A 22,730-nucleotide genomic window follows, 5' to 3' on the forward strand; every position below is an offset into this window, starting at 1 on the left:
TGACTTTGCCTGTGTAAGTAGTTTGGTTGGTCCTTTTTTCCTCACAGCGGTGTTAAATAGCTGTTTCAGGGTTTTTTTCTCTGCATACATTTTCTTCCTGCAGACAGTTTTGCAAAGGTGGTAAAGGCAGAATGGTAAATGTGAGAATGCAAATATGGTAGTAAGAAAACTGTGCTTAATCACTGGTTATGAAACATAATTTTATTTTATAGGATATAGAAGCTCTAAGAAGCAAAACGTCAACACAAGTCAAATAATTTTACTTGATTCAGGAGAGAATTGGAAGGAACAGAAAGAATGGAAGAAGTTTCTGTTAGGCTTTAAAAGAAAAAGGGAAAAGAAACCCCACAAGACTGAGTAGCAGTTTTTCCTACTGAAGAAACTACAGAAAATTCAGAAACGAGACATCTGTGCAGTATGATAGTATTTATACAAAGTTTATATTTTCCAATTGACTAGAAGAAAAGATGCAACTCCTGTTTATAAGTCACAGAAACATTCCTCAGATAACAGTTTTGAATATTAGGAAATTAAGAAGTTGAAAGAATTGAAGTTGAATGAAAAACAACAACAAAGCCTTTTTTTAAAGTGGTGTTGCATGTGCAAATGTATCAGCAATGTTTCATTTTTTTACTATTCTAATTAAATGTCATTAACAAAATTTTTATCTATTTATGTTTTTGCATTATAGATCAGAATATGGCTACACATCCCTGCTGTCATGCAGCACATTATACCCTTTAGGACTTATGTTATCAGGTAAATTTTTAATTTAAGAATTTATCTTGTGGGACTTTTGGACAACACCTATTTATAATTTCAGCTGATAGACTTTTAATTGTTCAAGTTGTTGCTCTGCCTGTATCCTTTCAACAAGGAGGGTGAAGGTAATGTTTAGAGTTAGTTTGGGCAGCTCCTTAAGTCTATCTGATATCAGTATCAATCAGATCAATCTCATTAATAGCATTTTTAGTGTGATGTCCAGCCCCATTCTGATATGTCATGTCAGGTTCAAGTGTAATACAGTTTCACTTACTGCGTATCTTTATAAAACTTTACATAAAATTTGCACCAAGACAATGTAAGTAGAAGAGCAATATGTAGTCACTGCGATTTCTTATACTGAGTTTCACTGAGTTTTAACACTGCTTCACATTTTGATGTTCTGTATTTCCAGCTGGCAGGAACTGAAGTGTGATGAAAAGTCTACTCGCACTTTTATGCATCTAAATATATCCAGTCCCAAAGATTTTCTTTCTATCAAGCCTGCTATCATGAAAAACACTTTAGAATTACAGTACTTATAAAGATATTTAATTAGATGAGCAATTTGTGTTTACTGGCTCTCTCAAGACAATAGGAAAAGTCTGATGAGCGGCTGATGAAATTATCTTGAGTATTTGTATCTGCCTGGAGGTGGAGGGGTGTGGTCACAACTCATTCTTCTTTCAGTGGCCCAACATTAAAATTTTCTGATGCAGGCAACCTGAAAGGCCACTGCTCTTGCAGGGGCCCACAGCTCCTCCAAGGCTTTGACTTTCTTATATCTGTAATGTTAGAAATGTGTTTATACCTGTCATAACTTACTTCCCTGAGAGCAAAAAATGTACCTTTACAAATTATATTATCTTAATTATACTGGTATAAAATCGCACTCTTAACAAAAATAATCACATTGGCAATGGAAGAGTCCACAGAACAATGAGGCTCAGAACTGTGTTTCGTATTTAAAAGTGTTCTGGTTTTAATTGAAAATAATTTTGACTGTAAAAATGTAACTACTGGCTTGGCTACCGATCTGTCTTGATATAAAATGGTCTCTACCAAAATTATATCAGCAGAGAGAACAGTATTCTGATCTTTTGTTAAAACTTATCACTCTTGAGTTACAGTCCAGCTGTGTGTGCTCCTTTAATACTGATGTGTTATCTTTGAAATCTTATAAAGGTAATGATTAATCATGAGGCAGTGTAGGAAGGAGAGGCAGAGGATCTTCAAGTTCTTGCCTCCATACATATTCCATTAATGGTTGGTTGTGTACCTGGGAACGTGGTTCATGAGCCTTACCTATCTTCCTGCAAAGTATGGAAATTAAAAAGAGCATCAAAGGATCAACAGTTGGAGAAGAAACTTGAGTGAGACAATAACACAGCCTGCAGTCTTTGCTGTTAATCCTCACTTGCTTGTCATCCTATAATTCTTAAAGCATTTTCTGTTTTATAACTGTAAGTGTAATTAGGGTCACTGGAACGAATAGATTTTTTTCCCTGTGTTCTCCTCATCTCTTCCTCTTTACTTTACCCATAGAATATTTGCATGTGATTTAAAAGTGATTTATCAGCAGCTTCATGCCATAAATAATGCTCTTGATGTCTGTTCTTAGCATTTATAATATGTTCATGTCAATCAGAATGGTAATATTGATACAGGATACAGCTGTGGAAAAAACTAGCAGTTTAGAGAAGGAAGGGGATGTTCTCCCAGTTTCCATTTTTCACAACTGAATCTTGATGGGAGATCTGGGATTTCACAACATTATGAAATCCAAGACTTTTTTTGTGAAGATGAACTTATGGAGTGGGACATGAAGCTTGGAGGCCATATACCAAAAATAATCTGTAGTTCTATACCTTTAAGTGGGACAGAAGTTAACACAGATGCATTCAGTAAAAGACGACTTTCTTGATGCATGCAGCTCACCCCATGTGGTTGTCAAGCTTACAGATCTTGTCTTAGCAGCTTGGGTCTCTAGGTCTCCATCTGCTTTTTACTGTAGTAAAAAAAAAAAGCAAAAAAAAAAGCGCAAACATAATCCTGGGCACAGCAGCACAGCACCTTCGAAACAAATCCTGCCATAGCTTCTGCTGCTATGCAAACTAAGAAGGAGGGCTTGGAGGAGGTTTTAGTTGTCTAGAATGAGCTCGAGGCTCTAATTGACTGTTAGTCCAAATTGCTACTCATGTAGATTCCTTGCAAGAACTGCATTTTGGAGTGCTCATCTGCATAAGCAGAAAGAGATATCACCTGACTGGCATTTTATAAAAGTCTTTTACCACATGAGGTTAACCTTATGTTCCTTTCTGTGGTTATTTCTACTAGAAATGCATGAAGTTAATGGGAAAGTGTGTGTTTGTGTAGAGGAGACTACTGCTGGAATTTGCAAGCATCGTGGACGCACTCTTGTCATTATTGCTGCTACTAAAAAAAGGCTAATAAGTGTTATTTTCTGCCTGGGGAATGGAGCACTAGCAATCATATCTTCCTTCTTGAAGGGCCTATGTTTTTAAGCAGTTTAGGAAAGAAATAATGGATGTGCTTTCAAAAAGGAAGGAAGGTGGTTTTGACCTCCTCAGAAGAAAGCTTTTATTGATCCTAATATCTTAGAATTCTGCATTTCAAATTGCAAAATTCTCATGAAAAAAAGAAGACACTTACTGACAAAGTGACTCAAGAAAATGTCATAGCTTATTGCAATAATAAATGAGGGTAAGTTGTTGATGATGTCTCTTTATAGAAGACATTGGTTCCAGCTGACTTCCACCTCAAGATCAGAGATGAACGATGCTCTACACAGTTCCAGATATTGATGCCTCAAGAGAGCAGTAGCTATGAACAGCGGCGTTTTGAGGACAATGTTTTTTTTAGTTGTGAGTTTGTTGATTGAAAGTGTCATGGGTAGTCCTGTCCTTTGGGAAGAACACGACTAGCTATGAAGTCCAGTTTTATGAGAAGTAAGAGATAAAGTTGTGTGTCTGATATTGTAAGTGCCTCTATAAACCATCAAAAAGTGCTGGGTAGTATGAAGGAAAAGACCTAAAATAGTTCTTTCTTTGACATCGTAGTTGGTATCACTTACTTCCTGTTCCTCTGGTGAAATCTGAGCGCGATGTGTAGCATCAGCACTGACCAATATCATAGTTAATTCTAACCCTTTCTCCTCCCCTTGCTTTTTCCTGTCCTACTTCAAGACAGATCTTGAGAGATTTTTTACGAAGGATTCGTGTCTCTGCCCCAGTTCGGGAGAAATAGAACATTCTGTGCTCAAGCGCATCGAGAGGAAATTGCAAGTGGCAGTTGCTCCTGTGTTGGCCGTGTGGTCTCGGCACAGGGCACAAGCGTAGCACTGGTCTGTACAGAGGGAGTGGAGGCTCCGAACAGAATTGTTGATCCACGAAGCTTCCTGTGAGAGAGAATGCAGTTTAAAGAATTCAAATTGCTCTTCTGCTTAAAAATATTTTTCTTAAGAATTTGAGATTTATGGGGGTGCACGAGACAACTCCTTGCTAGTAAATGTCGTGGAAAAACTCTTGTAATAAACCTTGAAGTTTTCAATTGCAAAAAATACTCAGCTCCTCCAAAAATCTGAAAATTTATGCTGTAGGTACAAAGAATAGACAGGTCAGGAGACTGTAGCCAAGCACTTAGGTGAATTCTTTGTATCACTGAGGAGCACTGACTCATTCTGCTTGATATCCCTTTTGCAGCTGTGGTCCAAAGGAGTCATATTAAGGGAAAAAAGATCATTTCACAGCTGAGTAGCTGAAGTCCTGAAGCATAAGATGCCATTGTAAGCGTTACATTAACATGTAACTGCACATTTAAAAGTGAACTCTCTCTATCCCCAAATACAGCAAATTTAAATAGTTTCAGTAGACTAAAACTGTTAAAATTAATGTCTATGGATATCTGTTACTTAAATGTACATAATATGTATTCACTGATTATTTTAAGTATGCCAGGCTGTATGTAGACTATCCTTTATGTGTATGTATAAAAAGAGGTATGTTTCTTTCCAAAGTTCTCATTTAGGCAAAAATGTCAGATATATTACACAGATCCTGAAATATCATTGATATATTCCTTTAAGACTTAGTGCTCATCAGAATCAAAAAGATAAAAATTTAGGAATTAAAAAAAATAATGAAGGACAGGATGGAGCCTACTATAGAGCCGTTACGTGAGTCGGTCACATATTCACATTTACATACTATATACAGTTCTGATAGTTCCATCTCACAGAGATAATAACAAAACTACCCAGGTGCTAGAAAGGATGACAAAGAAGGTAGAAGATAAAAAATTACATTGGTAGGAGCAGAGACGTAGTCTAAGATTTTTTTTTTTTGACAGGGAGATGACTGTTGTATGAGTGATATGAAGATAATAAATAGGGAATGATAGTTCACAGCTTTCCGAAAACAAGAAATGGAGAACATGCAATACAATTGTCAGGTTGCAAACTGAAGAGAAATTTAAGGAGATTCTTTTTCACGGAAACGTAATTGCTGAACTAATCGGCATAGGTTAATGAGAAAGCCAAAAGTATAAATAGAAAGAGATAAATGAATTCACAGTAGTAGATAGGTTCATCCATTTTTTTATATATGGGATAAATCTTCCATCTGCTTTTGGAATGGCTATTTTGGGCTAAATAGACCTTTTGCCTTGCTCCAGGATCCCAGTTGCTATGTGAGGGAATGCAGCAAACTTACAGTTAGTCGGGTAAGGAAAGATGCGTGTTAATTGCCAGTGCTAGCTAAAGATTTCTTTTTTGTTAATAATCACGTTCTACTGGTAGAAGCATAAAGTGGACCCAGTTTGCTCACACAGATTGGTTTAGGCTGTTGTATCTTTCCACAATAAAAGTGAGACCTGGCCTACTTGGCAAGTTTTTATAGTTTTAATCCTGGTAGTAAAGATACAATCATATTTGATATGTGACCAGCGAGTGCCAATAAATTTTCTCGTGTAGGTGCAGTTATACTCGTAAAGACGAGTACGCTGTCTTCTCCATTTATGCTGTGCCTGGTTGGAATAAGCCAGTCGTGTTAAAAAAACCTAGGATGCAGGTTAATGAGCAAAAAGTGCTGTTTTCCCTGTAGCTTTCTTTAGGGCCTTGGCAAAACAGATGATACTGTTGCTGTAGCTGTGAAAATGCACCCACATGGTAGTTTCAGTTATTATAAAGTGGGATTTTTTTAAAACACTGTCTTTTAATGGCGTTGTAATACGGAAAACATGACACAAGTCTAATTCAGGCGTGGACTATGTACAGTGAACACGCTGCAAGAGCCTTAAAGATGTTGTAGTGTGAATGTTAGGAATGAAAGTAGGTTTATACTGATACTGTTACATTAAAATGAAAACCATTTTGTTGTATAAACTGAATTAGTGTGGTTGCTTCGCCAAACTTTCGAGTGTGAGGAAGATTCCAGGTTAAAGTCCTGTTACAGAAATCTCGTGAAGCCACCAAAGCACCCTGGTTTCTGCATAAGTGGATGTATCCATTCCCCCATCTATTGCATGTGAGCACTTTGTATCTGTCCTACGTAGAAGAAGCAAATTCACGTAATTTATTTTAACATCTTTGAGATCTTTAGAAATCCGTCACGAAACAATCGAGTATGACTTGATGTACATTGGAAAGCTTTGGGCACCAGGGCTGATTGTAGTTAGCATATAAAAATGGGGAGATAAAAACTGGTCTGAGGTTGCTGATAGTCACATTGAGATTATTATGTTTTGTAACATGGACCAATACATTTTTTCATCAGTGTAACTCCTCTCACTTGTCTGCAGGTTAAAGATGGGTCACTGGGTCTGGTTTGCCACTGAATTTTTTCAAATGAGTGTTCCCTTCTCATTGCTACTTTTCTGTTGTTTAGAAATCATAGCACAGAAGCATTACTTTCATGTCATGATCTGATTTCCAGTGCTCCACATGAGAACACAAATTTCGCAATTATTGACAGGGAAGGATCCGATTGCCTTGGCCCTGAATGGTCCTTCCTTTGTCCTGCTGTTACTTATCTGTGATTTCCATCATAGATCTACAGTCTCTATGATTATTTGGACCCAAGTCTCTTGTCTATGTTTGACAATGTTAAGTATTATTTAAGTGTGTTTATTTTAAGGCCTCTATGAAAAAGGACCTCAATCTAAATAAGAAGCAAGGCCTGTTTTTTTGCCTTTTTTTTTTTTCTAATTTACTGATGTTTATATGATGTAAATGCAAAGGAATGGTGCATAAATCTAGTTAAGTGTAGTTTAGTATCTCTTGTGTTTTTTAAAAGATTCGTGTATCTATTTGGCCAGTCTCCAAGGATAGATCTAGGCTTTGGCTATCAAACAAATGGATTTTTAACGCATTTCTGTGTAGTTAAATCTAGTTTTGATGTAGTCGAAACTTCAAAATGCTGAAGTATAGCAGAAAAAAATTAATTGTGCTGACCTTGTATGTATGTACCTTTCACTATGCAATCTTTAACTACTTCAAAATAAGCTCAGGAAAGCTTGTTTCTAAACATTTTTCTCTTATGCATTCAGTTTAGAAGAAATTCTCAGTTGCATCAGTGTTTTATGTGTGAACTTTACAGGCATTTCAGTATAGGTTTTCTTGGTATGTCTCGATCTTGTAGTTGCTTAGATAAGACTGAGGTTGCACTAGCTTCTGTAAGTTGATTCTTACAAATGATTATTTCTTCTGCCTCTCATTTTCAGAGAATATCTGTTGTGAGTCATTGTGCACGATTAGATGACCCCTTACCTGAGGTGTCTGCAGTAGGAAGAACTTAGCATTTTAAAATTCTTTAGCATTTTTGATTTCTCTTAAGATTCCTTGGTTTATTAGGATCCTTGCTGGCGTTTCACGTGTGTCCTTAAAGATCATAATTACTGTCAATAAAAGAAGCAACTCGGGCATGTGTTCCTGTACTAACCAGTTGCGAAAGCAGTCCTGTGGCACAGGGAGTACTGGTGTACAGGCACAGATGGCATATGGTTATGGCAGAAAAAATGTACATGTACCGCATTTACTCTAATTGCATCACAACGTGATTGCACAATTATAATTTTTTTCTGTTCTGTGACTGAGGCCACAAACAGGGATATATTAATCTTCAGAGTATTCTCACTGTCAAAGCATGCTGTTTGTGGTCCACTGACACTGCTTCCAGAAATTCAGTTTTAAAGTATGTTAATATATTAAGTGAATTGTGACACTTCAGTTTTGAATAAATTAAAGAAACATGATGCAGCTATCCGGAGAGGACACCTTCCCATGAAACAGATAGGAGCTTTAGGCTTCCAACCTACATTTCTGAAGAACTGTATAGGTTTCCTGTCATTTTGTGGAATGAAAGAAATCTGAAGAGGTTTAAAATAAGGAATTTATTTACTTTTTAATGTATTATGTGTAATTCTGGTTTTCCTTGGTGTTTTTTTATTGTTGCCAATTTTTGATAGTGGTATTTTAAGACCTAGTACTCTTACAGGTATGAGAAATATGTATTTGCTATAATCAAGATGGTGTTCCAGGAATGTTCTAGTTTGAATCATACCCCTTTTTTTTTTTTCTTCTATTCATAATTTATTCTAGGTATTTATGTAAACTGTCAGACCAGGAGTTGCGACAGAGTGCAGCCCGGAACATGGCAGATTTAATGTGGAGCACGGTGAAAGAACCGTTGGATACAGCCTTGTGTTTTGATAAAGAAAGTCTCGATCTTGCATTTAAATACTTTATGTCTCCAACTCTAACAATGAGATTGGCTGGGCTGAGTCAAATAACAGTAAGAACTTTTTAAAAATATAAATAATATTTAGAAAAAATGTTTCTTTTTTTTGTGTTTTATGAGTTACAAACTTGTTTTGGGGGCTTTTTAATGTGTGAAAACAGCAGAATGCTCTCATATGCCGTCATAGGAAATTAGTTATGATTGTGAACATAGGGTTCACCGAGAGGTAAGTCCAAGTGATGGCTATGTTCTGCAGCATATGGAACTGTAACACATTTTCTGAACAATTTACCGTGCTAAACAAGACTCTCATAACCATGTTCTGTGACAGCTATGTTGAAATTAAGTCCCTCGACTTGGCTCTCTTTGTTGTTTACAAAGGCTTTCAATCTGTTTTCATTTTTACCTTTACAGTATCTTGACTCGACTGTAATTAGCTGCCTCTTTGTATTGTACCTACTTCTTTTTCCTGTTTGTTTAGCGTAGTCTGTTTCTCAAGAGAGAGCATTTCTGCACTAATTAGCAGAAGACTGAATTGAAGAGGTAAATATGTATAGTATCAAATAGAAATAGATTAAAACCAAAAAAACCCACCCTTCTCTTTCCCATGGAAATGCTCGACGTTGCACCAGCCAAGATATGTTGTGCATCCTCTGTCTGTCATTGCTTCCTACATGTGTATTATAGCCATAGAGAGACAGTTGTACAGAAGGTCAAAAGTGAACTTTTTTATTCTTCTGAGCCTTTTCAATTTTGTGTTTCTTCTGACACTGCTGTACTTAAGGTTTATAGCTCATGTTGTCATGTTTGCCTTTATAAACAAAATGATGAACAAACTGTTCTAGAAGGAACAAATATGTCCTTAAGTTCTGTAGTATTTTGTGGACACTTTTGGCCTTCTCTGTTCTAACTGATTACGTAGTATCACTTAGTGACTCTCTTCATCACTGACTGTCAGTAAATACAGGTTTACTTAAATTTGATTTTGCTTTGCGCTGTATTTACATATAGAACTACTTAGAATTGTTTTAATAAACAGCAATTTGAAGTAACCTGTAAGTATTTCCAGTCAGATTATTGGTGTTTTTTAACCAAAGCAAATATTTAATTTACATAGGTATGTGACCTACTAAGTTTTTTAAAAAAATAGTTGTGAACTACATTGAGTCAGTATTAATCAAATGCTATTTTAAGGGTAATTGCATTTATTGAATGCATTGTCCATTCAGTTGTGCATTTATATGAATGAAAACATGATTCAGTCCAGGAGAAATGCTAAAGCAAGATACAGAGAAAGTTAACTTTTGGAAGAAATAGTGACATTACTGTAAATATAATTTGTATACATCAGTAATTTATATGCCTTTATATAAGTACTTTTCTTTGGTTTTGTACAGGTGTCCTTGTTTAACTACTAATGTATTTCTTTGTTATGTATCCTTACGAGAAGAAAGTCTGAAAATAAGAATGCATCAGTTTATTTTTTCAGGCATATAGTTCATTTAAAGGAATCTGAAATTATGTAATTTTAAGTAGTTATGTGTTTTGCCCTGTTATGATTAATAAATACGATTGTAAAAATGAGATTTTTAATCACAGATATGTATTACCAGAAGCAAAATTTTACAGTATTTTTAGACTAAAGCAAATCGTTTTTCTGCTGGTAAAAAATGGATTATTGTTTGTTAATAAGTTATTGAGTCTCTTTTTATATGAATAGTCTTTAAACCTACTCTGGAATACTGAGACAATGTATTCTTCCTTCTTATTCAACTAATAGGGAATTTTCTTTTCTTTGGTTCTCTTCTTAAAGGTCTTATGAAGATATCTTTGAAAGAAACATCTTTTGATTTTTTTCTCGTTTGACTTTTGAATTTGAGAAGCATTTTGTTTCGTTTAGTTTTGTATGCATTGCCTGGAACAATTTTAATTGCCAGGTCTGTGTGAAATCTGAACCAAAATTTACAGGAGTTTTGACTGCCTCTTTACTGACATTTTCTGTCCTCTTTGCAAACAAAGATGTGTTTACAAAGACATAATGTAGTTCAGCTTCGTTAGTCTTTTCACTCAACCTTCTGTATTACAGATGTAACTGCATAACTACTGTTTTGAAGTTTCTTTTTTCTATTCGTGTCTTTGATGGCTAAAATTTGTCAAAGTAATTTCATTGAAATGTTCTTCCCAACCAACACAATTTCAGCTTCCTGGTTTCTAGAACTACAATACCTGCAACAGCAGAACGTTCTCCTTTTCTGTACTTTGATTTCCCAAAAGTTAAGCATTTAGCCTTGAAGCAATTCTGCATTTCATTTTTGCAAATAGATATGAAAATTCAAAGAAGAATTTTAGCAAAATTATGTGCAAAATATTTTGAAGTGTGAGCTTTTCAAATATATGCTTTATTTCAAAGAAAAATTTCTTCTGAAAATTTGTATGGAAAGTTGACTCAGATGCAGATTCTAATTTCAACTCGCAAGATTAAGACTAAAATAGATTTGATCAAATAATTTCTATGGCTTACCTCATTATTCCTTTTGCAAGGGAGACAGAAATCTTTGACCGAAAATATCAGTGAATCTAAAAAGATGAATGTCTTCTAAGACGGAGAAACGGAGGTGTTGATTTGTGTCTGCCAAGAGATTTTTTTTTTTTTTTCTTCTGTCTAATAGCTTACATGACCAGTCCTAAAATTAAACCTTTCTGTTTCATGGAACCTCTTGAGACTCACAGAATACGTGCTGTATGGGCATACAGGGATTATATTTGCTTACCACCAAATATAGACTTGCCTCCCTTGAAAAGCAGCATATACATGATGTGTCATATCATCTGTCTAAAGTTCTTATCTACAAAACAAGGTTGAAGACAGACACATGGAAGTTAATTTTAGCAAAGTGAAAGCTTGAGTGGTTGAATATGAAGATGAAAATACATACAGAAAAGAACGGCAAAATATAAACCAAGATACACCTGAAGCTTTATTTTCGTTGTTACCTTGTTTCTCTTTGATTTCATCTCCCACTCATCTGTTGAGGTAGTTCAGCTCCAAAATATCCTCTTCTCTCTCTGCTATTCCCTCACAAACAGGACTCCTTGTTTTCCTGTCCTTCCAGTTACAGATGAACTGAAGTATGTGAAAATGAATGCTCATAACTGACCTGGCCATCCTTCCTTTTTCATTTTTTCAGCCCCTTTTTATTTGATTCTGTGCATTAGTGAAGGTGCAGATGCAACATTGTTAGGATTTTCCTGAACAAACTGAGTGCAGAACTTAAACAATGCATATTTATTCTTCTTGCACTGGTTTCCTGTGTAGAAAGTTTAATTACCCTTGATGTCTGGGTCTCGAGACAAGACTAACTGGGCAGATGCCTTTTTGTTCTCAGCTTTGTTTGCTGAAGACTTTATACCTCTGCTGTACTTCGTAACGAACACATTTGTGTTACATTAATTGAGTGTCTGGGCACAGACCTCTCTAATTTCCTAAAATGTTTTGTATATAGTAAAAAATTGTAAAAGTATTTTATTCCCTCTCTCATTTCATGGTAACAAAACATGAAGTGAAAAAAAATGTTGGGAGGTGAGTGAGAATACGATGGTGCAACACTGTCCCATGAGTACTTTGTGTTGCACTGTTGTGTCAGAATTCTAAGACTTTAGTTGAAATTACTGGCATGTAAAAAAATTTTTACAATATGAAAAAATTTTTACAATATGAAAACCAACACATTTTGTCAGAATTCTTTGGGTAAGGATTTTGTTTGGGAAATTTGGGTCAACATGTGACCATGGATTTAAAATTGATGATAGTAACAGTTCATTACTCTTTCACTCTTTGATCCCTTTGAAAACATTTTGGTTGGAGTGTAAGTCTTCAGAAAAGCCAGTAAACTTTCACTTCTTTATTTGACCCAATTCTAATTGATTATAACAATTTCTTCATGAAGTTCTGTTCACGTTTTTCCACTTCTAAATATGTTTCATTTAAAAGTATCTATTAAGAACTTATCTGTTAATAACTGTGTAATCAGTCTCTCATGTCTCACTAATTTTAATGCATATTTTCAATTCTGTTTCTTAAAAAACATTTTTTCCTATGAAAAGTGTTGAGATTAGACAGAAATAAAGCTTTTGTGTAAAGTCTGCAGAAGATGAGCTGTCACCCGAATTATAGAGTGCATGTACCAGACTTGTTTCAAGAAAGAAAAGAGTAAATATTTTGATGAAGTTATGCAACAAGGTTAATTTGAATTTCAAAAATTCACATTACTGCGGCTTTAATTTTTTGAAAACAAGATGACAAATAAGTTTTATTATCTAATTTTAAATACTTAAAAAATGTTATGTACATATAAAGATTTGGATACAGAGCAGAAATTTGGTGCTGACAGAAAGGGTGGAAAAGAGATGTAAACCTTCAACAGGCTTATTTTTCTCTGGGATGCCTTGAATTTATCAGTTCCGATGCCTTTCAAAGCTTCATTTCGTATAAAAATATGTAATTTTCACTGTCCAATTTTATAGACCTTCAACACTGATAATGTGACAAATGTTTGCTGTTACAGTAAGCATTACAGTAATGGAAAAGCTCATCCTAAAACATCAGTTTCAAGAGTATGTGTTTCATTTCTCATGAAAACCTATGTGCAAAGTGACTGCTATGCATCTTGGTTTGGTTTCTGGAGTGAGTGGAGTTTGGTAACATCATTTAATTGCTTTAGTGAAAGAAAGATTGATTTAAAAAGAAAATTGATCCCTCTTGCCTACTAGAATGCCTGTTCAAATTTTTGTCAAAGTGATTCATTTAAGAACACTGATAGTACTAGAAAAAAATGTTTACTGTCACTAATACTGTTTTTAAATATAAGAAAACTATCTCGCAATACATTTAGATAAAATTTTAATTTTTTTCTTCCTTTTTTTTTAACTATAGAACCAACTTCATACCTTCAATGATGTGTGTAATAATGAGTCATTAGTTTCAGACACAGAAACGTAAGTAGGAACATTATTACGAATACTTTAAGTGCACTATACGATTGCAGTTCTTCTGTATTGTTGTTATGGATTGTACAGTGGGGAGTAGTGATAATCCAAGGCATTTATTAGGAATATTCTTATCAGGGGTTTAATAAATGGTTTTAAATGGTAACTTTAAAAATATTTCTAAATGTTTCTGCATTTTTTACTGTCTTAAAAGAGAGAGTCAAGGTAACCTTTAGAAAAATGTAGATACCGAAATAATAAATACCTCTAGTGGGCCATTATCTCCATTGTGATGTATAAATAAGAACCAACTAATTCATATCCAGGTAGGGTTTTTGCCGTCTTCTCGTTTCTCCCGATCATTTACCTAAGACTTGTCTTGCCATCCCTGGCTCCCGGCCTTGTTCCTAGTTTTCCACTGAGCCTGTGAGGCCGTGCTTTTAGAACTATGTATTGTTTTTCTTCAGAATCCTTATTTGTATAATTCAAGTGTGTTTAACAATGCTAAAGGAGAGTTTCCTAAATCTTCAAGAAGCTTCATGCATGGGATTGTATTCCAGTGAGGAAATGTATTGATTTTTGCAGTAACTCTAAACTTAACATTAGAACTGTTTAGAATTGAGACAAAAGTATTGCCTTTATGTAGTTGAAGTAACTATTCTTTTGAAATAAGAATAAAATTCTTATTTTATGTAAGTAAAATGTAGGATTTTACTTGTGATATACTCTTTACATTTATCTTGGGATGTGATGTACTCTTTATCCTAGGGTTGTGCCCATGTCTGTATCTGTCTGACTATAGACACACACTCTCCACTGTCTTCTGCTCGTTAATAAGAAGCCTGTTACAGCAGCAGTTGACTTTGCTTTTTTAGTCTGAGTATTTTTATTACAGATGGTTTTATTTTAACACCTGCTTATTGAAATCTGGCACCAGTCAAGACCACAATACTGTAGATTTCAGGGAAATAACAACTGGAATATTTGAAGTGAAATTTATGGTAATAGGTTGATATTTTAAAAATAAAGAATCAGAATCTGGGGCAGTTTTGCTTCCATAAAAATGTGAAAATATTTTGAGAATACAAAACAGATAACCACTTGTGATCAACTTTTTCCTGTCCTTTGTCAGTAAATCAACAGGTGAACATGAATCCATGCTATCCATTTATTTCAAAGTAAATTTTGATACGTAGCATCAGAAAAAAAATAAAGAATTCTCATCAAGTATGACACAAATATCTTACAATGATGTGATGAAACCTGAATGTAATGTCATTAAGCTCGTGTACATTTCAAAAAATTTGCATTATTGTCATAAATGTAAGCGCACATTTATTACTTATTTTTAATATAATATATACTTATATATAATTATTATTTATATATTTTGTGCCCTGGGAGGGGTTCGTTTTTTTCCAAAGCCTCTAGTTCTGTAGCAGTAGAAGTTAATACTACAGGGGTATAACATGTTGAGTATGTGAGGTGGTTTGGTTGGCTGGGGTATTTTCAATGTTGTACTGCCAGTTTATGGGGTGTTGTTACACTGGGACTGCCAAACCTCAGTTTTATCCGTTTCTTCTCCTTCCTTCATGTTGAAAATCCGAAACTGATTCTTGCTGTAGTTTGTCCTCTGAAATGCACTGTGAGTGAAACAGTTTTTAACTAGTAGTAACTAATTAAGGAACATTAACAACAAGTTATTCCACCAGTTAAACGTAATAAAAAACTGATTTTCTGTGTCAAATTTAAAAAGGGAAAGTTATTGGCAGGGGAAAAAGAGGAAAATCCTCTTCTGCACTTGGATTTCTGTGCAGAAGAGCAGATGTACTGTGCAAGAACATCAGTTATTTTAAAGCTGAAGGAAATTGTCAAATTCTCATTTGGGATATTACTTTCTTGGCAAGGGCATCTGTAAACAGCCTGTCATTTAAAAGGAATGCAGCATGAGCAGAAGTCCTTCTTTTCCACTTTTGTAGTATGCGATTTTTTTTAACCTGAATTCCAGTCATTCTGGTGTTTTACCTTAAAAGTTGGGTACCAATCAGTATCAAGTATTGCTGCTCATCTTCAGGTATCTTTTGAAATCACTGATTACTTCCAGCAGAAGAAAGATGCAGAAGGATGAGGAAAATGTCTCACTTCTACAGTTTGTTCAGTACAAAGCTTCCCTCTCATTAGAGACTCTGTTCATAAATTTTTGGATGAGAAGGCACTTACGGAGCTGGCAGTGATTGAATGAGCAGCAAAAGGAAAGCTTTTCATTCCTATTTTCTTTCCTTAGTGGAGAAAGGAAGTCTAAGATTTATTTTGTACCTTTGTAGCCTCTGCAGATTTATCAAAGGAAGATGTTTGGCATTATGTCTGGTCATCCCCACTATGTGTTTTGACTTTTCCAGATGCATTTGGAACTGTCAACCTTTGGGATTTCTCCTTCTGTATCTTGATAAGGTGGGTTTGCAGGAGGTATCTGTTTTCTTAAAAAAGAGCTATCAGTTAGTCCTAGCTCTTCTCTTTTGTTTGGAAGTATCATCAGGATTTTTTAGCAAATATTTTGCAGCAGTAGCTTCCCACCTTTATCTGCATGGCTTTAAATTTTTCCATGGTAAGACAAGCTGAAGCATCTTCTGTCTAGGAAAACATTGAATTTCACAACTTGCACTTAAGAGTAGCAAAAAGCTAAGACAGAGAAACCTGTTTTCTAGCTGTAGGTATTTGTATGCCTTTTAGATTTAGTTGACTTGCCTGTCTTCTCTAGGGTTGAGGGTTTGTGGTGCCTGACTCTGCGTATTGTCCCGATATGTGCAACGTCTCAGTGACTCAACTTCGTAATATCCCTCGGAGATACGCTCTTATTTCAGCTATTCCTGGCTCTCAAGATAGAGTCAAATTCTTTGCAATCTAAGGTACTGAAGAGTATGAAATCTATTGAAGCTAAATATAACGAGACTGAAGAGTCTTCAAGTCTTTGAGTAGTGATTCTTAAAACTATTTTGCTGATATCAGTTAGTGAAAAATGACCATGCCTTTCCAGGAAAGATTTTTTTTTTTGTGCTCTGTGGACCACAAGAGGAAGAAGTGGTGTTTTTTCCTTAATGAGGACACTGTCAGCTTGTGGAAATAACACGTGTAAAGAGATATTTTTGTTGTCCCTCTTCACTTGGCAGGCAGCCAAGAAGTTGAGTTTCAGGATTAAGGTCGATGCTGAGATGACCTCCTGCCTCATTTAAAGACTTGGTTACCCTCACTTAAAAGGCTTCCTACAGAGTAATTTCAGGTGTCCAAAATTCCTTTCACCTCAGAACAGAAAGATCTGGACTATTTATTCTCCTTTCTTTTCCCTCTCTTTCCTTATTTATTGAGATGTTAAACTGCAAATTTTATATTGCTTTTTCTCTTCATCACTGTTCTCTTAGCCCATGTTAGCTCTTGCTTTCTCAGTTTTTGTCTTAAGCCCACAAACTGAATTTATGGCAGCATCAGTTAAACGCCTCTTCCCCTCTCTCTGTTCTACATTCCAGGGATCTTTTCAGATTTTCTCTGAAAAAAATAGTAGCAAAGTTTTTCGCTCACCTCACTGGTGTTTCTTTCTAGTGGCACACACTTTCTAGTGGCATGCACAATAGTTTAATAAATATTCAAGATATATCAGAGCAGTGGTTTAGGAGTGTCAAATAAGAAAATGCACACTCATAAACAAAAGCATGTGCTTGAATGTATGTTGGGAAGGTGCCTGCTATATCCTCTTTGCATTTCTCATCCTAAATAGTTACCAGTGTTCTCCATCCGTTGTTATGCTGTAGATGCTATTTCAGTGATTTTGTTAAGAAATGTTAGTCTTCATCCTTTGCAAGCTGCTCGTTATATTTCTGTGTTTTTTCTTTTGAGGTTTTACTTTATATTTTTCAGTGCTGTTGCTGACTTGCTGTTGTATTTCATCCAGTACTGAGCTGGTGTGTTTTTGTAGCTGTGTTGTGAATTCTGCTGGGAGTTGACTGGTTGGATAAATAACATTTTCTTTGGGGGGGTTATTTTGCTGTGGGATTTGTTCCTGGATCTGGGTCATCATGTGGCGACCAAGTGTTGTACCACAGCCTCAGATTAAAATGTTTCTAGGACTTGAACCCAGTCCTCTGATAGAGAGAGGCATTCTTTGACCTACCAGGAAAATGAGTAAACTGTCGTTTCCTTCTGGATAGTTTTATTTACAGTAATGAACAAAATTCAAGCTCTGGTACTTGTCTTTTGTAAGTATAGTTCACAAACGTCAGGTTAGATCAGAAACTGTGTAGCTTCCGCTCTTCCCTGCAATCTCATGGAATGCCTAGGGAAACTAATGTCAAAAGTGCTTGAATTTCATTTCTTGGAAGTAAACCAGTTATTTCTGACAGACATGAATTGTCAGTGAATTTAAATTAAAAGTCTGGGGGGAAATGATTTAAGTCTAGAGATCGCGTAGTCCAATATGTTGCGTAGATTTCCAGTGTGAGAAAGATTTAGAGACAATTGAACTAGAGTAGCTGCTACCTCTACTTCTTAATTCTCTTCTCCTCCTCCCTTCCTCACAACACACACTCATGGAGAGTGTCATGTTCTTTAAATGACTTTTCCTCTTGCTATCACAATTACTAAATCCATGAAAAATAGCTAACGTGTTCTTACCAAGGTGAATGTTCTTACTACTAAGGTCTGTATGACTTGGATATCTAATTTGTAAACCCATTCTTTGTGCTGCTGCTTTCATGTGAGAGGGAAAAGCTTATCTGTACTTTGATCATAATGCATGTTTTTCACTCTCTTTTCCTTCAGTATGAAGGAGGAAAATTTTTCTGTAACCTTTTGAAGAGCTTCTTTTAACAGAAAAATTGAGCATATTTTATTGAAAATTGAGTTCTTGCTAAGTTGCCTGAGTTGTAGTGATATTGTATAGTAATAGTCATATAATGATTTGCAAATTGCTCTATGAAAAAATACTTTTGAATTAACAAGAAACAGACTATATGAAAGAAATTTTAACATGACTGGAAATCAAAATTAAACCATTTTGAAAAATATGGACAATTTCACTTTAAATCTTTTAATAAAAAGTTATTGTAGCTTGCCCTGCCTATTGGGGCAACTCAGAACTCAGTGAATTTTTATCAACTTGAGTGTATCTGAAATTTCTCAAGGGTATAGGGCTTTCGATGAAGTAAAAATGAGATAAATGACAATTTACAAACTAAATCGTAGGTTAATTTATGGACAGACTGGCATTTTACTTTTCTTTATAGGAAGTTCTGGAATTGCTTGCGAGTTAGTGTTCACTCTGAAAGTGGGGAAACTTATCAAGGAGCTGGAAAACCACCGGACCAAAAAAACCTTTCCTGAAATGGAAGTGTTAAAGAAATAAGTCAGGCATCCTTCATTTACACTGAAATTAGCTTTCTTTGGTGAATCCTTGAATCTGCTATCATAAATGTATTTCTTAATATATCAGAGAAAAAAACACTTAGTGCTGGTAATAACTTCATTGTTTTAAATATTTAGTGATTGGTGTGCCCTCAGCGAAACTTTCTGGGAGGAACAATTCTCTCTGGGAAACACAAAGGCTGCATTCTGCCTTTAACAAGGATCCTTTTGTTTTTGGTCATCCTCAACAAATCCATATCAAATGAATTTTACCTTCAGAAATCTGAGATGTCATTTTATCACAGTTGAGCTCACCAGTAGCATAAAGAGTTTTTTACTGCTGAGAATACATCTGTTAAAAAAAGACATTCTGTCAAAAGAATAATCCATTATTTCTCAGAAGAAAAATGTTGCAGATTAGAGATAGGGAGCTGTCTTACCAGTTTAATAAAATGTGAAGGAACTCACTCTGTAAGAGAGTTTTTGTTCTTTCCTATGGAGTAGCTAAAATGCAACGTATGACTGGATACATCATCTCCTGGACACTGTGCCGCTAGCAGAAGTGTTTGGTTTAAAGAGACACGCCGAGCAGTATGTCCGTTCGTACTAACGTCGTCTAGTGAATCTAGCAGGGTTTATCTGGGATTCATCCTGAAAGCTACAGGTTTGAAAATTCAGATCCAAGAAGAAATGAAGTGGTCCCAGAACTAAATTACCTGCATTGACTTACAACTCAGGCGTTACGGCTTTTGCCTCTTACGGAGGAACACGTGCAATGATTTTTTTTTCACATTTTATAACCAGAAGTGCATCCATTCAGGTCCGCATCTGGTAGGTGTATGTTCACTCTTGTCACCAGATCTGTCTACCTTTTATACATGCAAAATGCAAACGATGAGGCTTTCTGCTTATATTTCGGTCATGTAGCACTTCTGCCCACGGCGATGGGAAGCAATGTAAAACCATAAGAAGGAGCTGGGGGCTTAAGTTCAGGGAACTTTTTTGCAGGCTACATTCAGTTTTCAAGAGTGTGGACTGGGCAGTTGTGATTTAAGGTGAATCAAGTCTACCGGCTGTCTGACAAACTGAAGAGTAACAGAGCTCTTTTGTTCTAGGACCACTTCATTTCTTCTTGGATCTGAATTTTCAAAAATTCTCTCGAGCTATATGGGCAATGCTGCTATGGTCACTTGTGCCCGTCAGCACGGAGGCAGATGGCTAAGAGCACTTTTTAGAGCCATGTTTGTTGCTAAAGGAGACTGGTAGCATATATTCAAATGAATAATAAGTTCTTTTAGCTATGAAATCTGTAGAATCACAGCTCGCATGTGAAAAGGTCTTACTTCAAGTTTTTGTTAGACAGAAATCCAAGCCCTGAGTGAGTGTAATGTGCGTGCTCCAAAGTTTGGTTTGCAGTAGGCATCTTTGGGGTGTTGAGGGTTTTGGTTAGGTTTTGCTTTTGTTTTGAAATGAGGCTGTAGGAAGTTAAGGAGATCTGGTTTTCATGGAACAGACCTGGCTTATCATTTTTTATCCCTCTTTGAGCAGATACTCTGTCAAACTGACTTTACAGTATGAGGACTAATTTATTAATAAGCCATAAATGATACTCTTGGTAAATTGTTGTACCTTGCAAGCCAGTTATTACTTAAATGTTAGAGGATGTTACTGTTTTTGAACAACATAAGAATATTTGATTCCCTGTGTCCTGGAGTTGGAATGGAAGAGGACTGTATAGGAATAGTGTGTGTTGAGTAATAGGAGCTATGCTGAGTTCATCCATAGGGATCAGGCAATTCAAAACAATTGAAGAACTGCCAACATGCCCCAGAAAGGTGAATCCTATTTGGAAAACCTACAAAGAGAATCTCATTTTACCTAAAGAATCTTGTTTTCTTATTGAGGATGATAAAGATTGGCGATTCTGGAATTTTAGTAGTGACCATAAATGTGACACAGATAGCAGTGGTAAAAATAATTCTTTCTGTAGTCCTCTAAGACACCCCCTCCCTCCCATCCTCTCCTTCTTGTGAAACAGAGCACTTTTATTCTGGAGCCATTGAAACTACAGGCTGTGCTTTAAATACTGTGATGTCCTCTAATTGCTTCTTGTGCCAAAATCTTGGTAAACAAACGTTTGCTTGAAAGGAAGGAATGAAAAGAAGCTTCTACACTAGTTTCCAGACAGGGCAGTCTTTTCTGGAAGTTAAACTTTTGTTTTGGAAAATTCAGTTTCCTTGTCCTGTTCTGTTTGAATGCTTGCTTATGGATTGGCAGTAGGTAAAGTTTCCCTATAGAATGGAACAAAATGAGAATTCTGTATGCTACATGTGTGTAAGTATGACCATGTAAAACATAGGTTTTTAAAGCTTTAGGAGTTGCTATTTATGTGAGAGAATCTAAAAATATTTAACTGGTTTTCTTTAAAAAATAATTTCTATCACTCCCACCTTTAGCTACATTTGTGAACTCAGTAGTTCTGGAATTTCATTGTAAACTTGGGTGAAATAGCGGGGTTTGTTAAAACCTTACCTGTGAGGTCTTTGAAAGTGGTCTGCAGGTGGTCTGTTGAGCTTTGTTAACTAATAAAATTGGTAGAGTTGTGGTTACGTGTTTGCTAGTTTGGGTACAATGATAAAGAAAAAAAAAATGGTAATTATTTGCTTCCTACTTGATTGAATGAATGTTGAGTATGCTTTGTGTTCAAAAAAGTTTTCATATGCTTAGACTACAGGTACAGATATGAATTTGAAAGGTGTGCTGAACTAGGGAAGAGCATGTTGTGTGTATTACAGGCAGATAATTTTACATGTATTTCTACTCTTTTTTCATCTCTAGGTCAATTGCAAAAGAGCTTGCAGACTGGCTTATCAGCAACAATGTAGTTGAGCACATTTTTGGACCAAATTTACATATTGAGGTTTGTATAAAATTATTATTATTTTTAGTATAAACATGGAGGAATAACTTTTTGTTCTAGTAAATCTTTCCTCAATATGTTCTCACTTTGCAGATCATCAAACAGTGCCAAGTGATTCTGAATTTTCTTGCAGCTGAAGGAAGACTTAGTACTCAACATATAGACTGTATCTGGGCTGCAGCACAGGTATATATAAAATTCCTATAATCTCAGGAGTGATAAAACTGAAAATAGCAAGTTGAATTTGTTTTATGTTTGTAAAACTGAGTTTCTTATTTTTTCTTATCTGTCTGGGTGTTTTACTGACCAAAATTTTAAGTTGAGTAAGTGCCACAATTACTGTTTTTTCATTAGAAGCGAGAATTCACCTAGGCTACTTTTATACAAGAAAAAAATGAAGTTGTATAGCAAAGACATAGTGTTTTCACTCAGAATGGAGATGAAGATTGTAGGGTAGATGCAATATTTGTACTCTTGTGCTGAATGGCCTTGCTTCTATGTATTGTGGCTTCCATTTCTGTTACTCCTGGTGGGAACAAGGAGGTGAAAATTGTGGCAGTGAAGTTTACAGCTGTGCTACGGTGCTGGTGTTAAAATGTATAGAAGGCACTGAGATTTGATTTTTTGCTTGGTAAACCTGGGAACTCTGATAGGCTTTTTACCTTCAGAAAGATATATGTGTTTGCTATCTTTAATAGATTGCTATGCTTTTTATTTTAGGTTGTAAATTTTTTTATTTAGGGGATTTGAATATGATAGACGTTTTGATTTCTTCTTGTGGAAACAGTTTTTCCAACATTTCATTCTGCTTTTATTTTAAAAACAAAACAAAAAGCCCTTACAGTTTCAGTGTCAATTTTTCTGAAAAATACACTCAAAATGAAGGTCAGAGAAATAAAAATAAATCTTTTTGAACA

At 35.5% G+C, this 22,730-nt stretch overlaps 1 protein-coding gene across 1 annotated transcript in view; it reads left to right on the forward strand.

The window, feature by feature from the left end:
* The window catches only part of USP34 (ubiquitin specific peptidase 34), a 139,590-nt gene that overhangs the window by 34,899 nt on the left and 81,961 nt on the right, over positions 1 to 22,730 (forward strand). Inside the window, exons 6-10 of the mRNA XM_086631894.1 lie at positions 692 to 759; positions 8,378 to 8,570; positions 13,450 to 13,511; positions 21,732 to 21,813; positions 21,907 to 21,999. Of these exons, the coding sequence (XP_086488020.1) occupies positions 692 to 759; positions 8,378 to 8,570; positions 13,450 to 13,511; positions 21,732 to 21,813; positions 21,907 to 21,999 (498 nt within the window). The remainder of the gene's footprint in view (positions 1 to 691; positions 760 to 8,377; positions 8,571 to 13,449; positions 13,512 to 21,731; positions 21,814 to 21,906; positions 22,000 to 22,730) is intronic.

Source organism: Tauraco erythrolophus, chromosome 2 (assembly GCF_009769465.1).
Source record: "Tauraco erythrolophus isolate bTauEry1 chromosome 2, bTauEry1.pri, whole genome shotgun sequence".
Lineage (NCBI taxonomy): Eukaryota > Metazoa > Chordata > Aves > Musophagiformes > Musophagidae > Tauraco > Tauraco erythrolophus.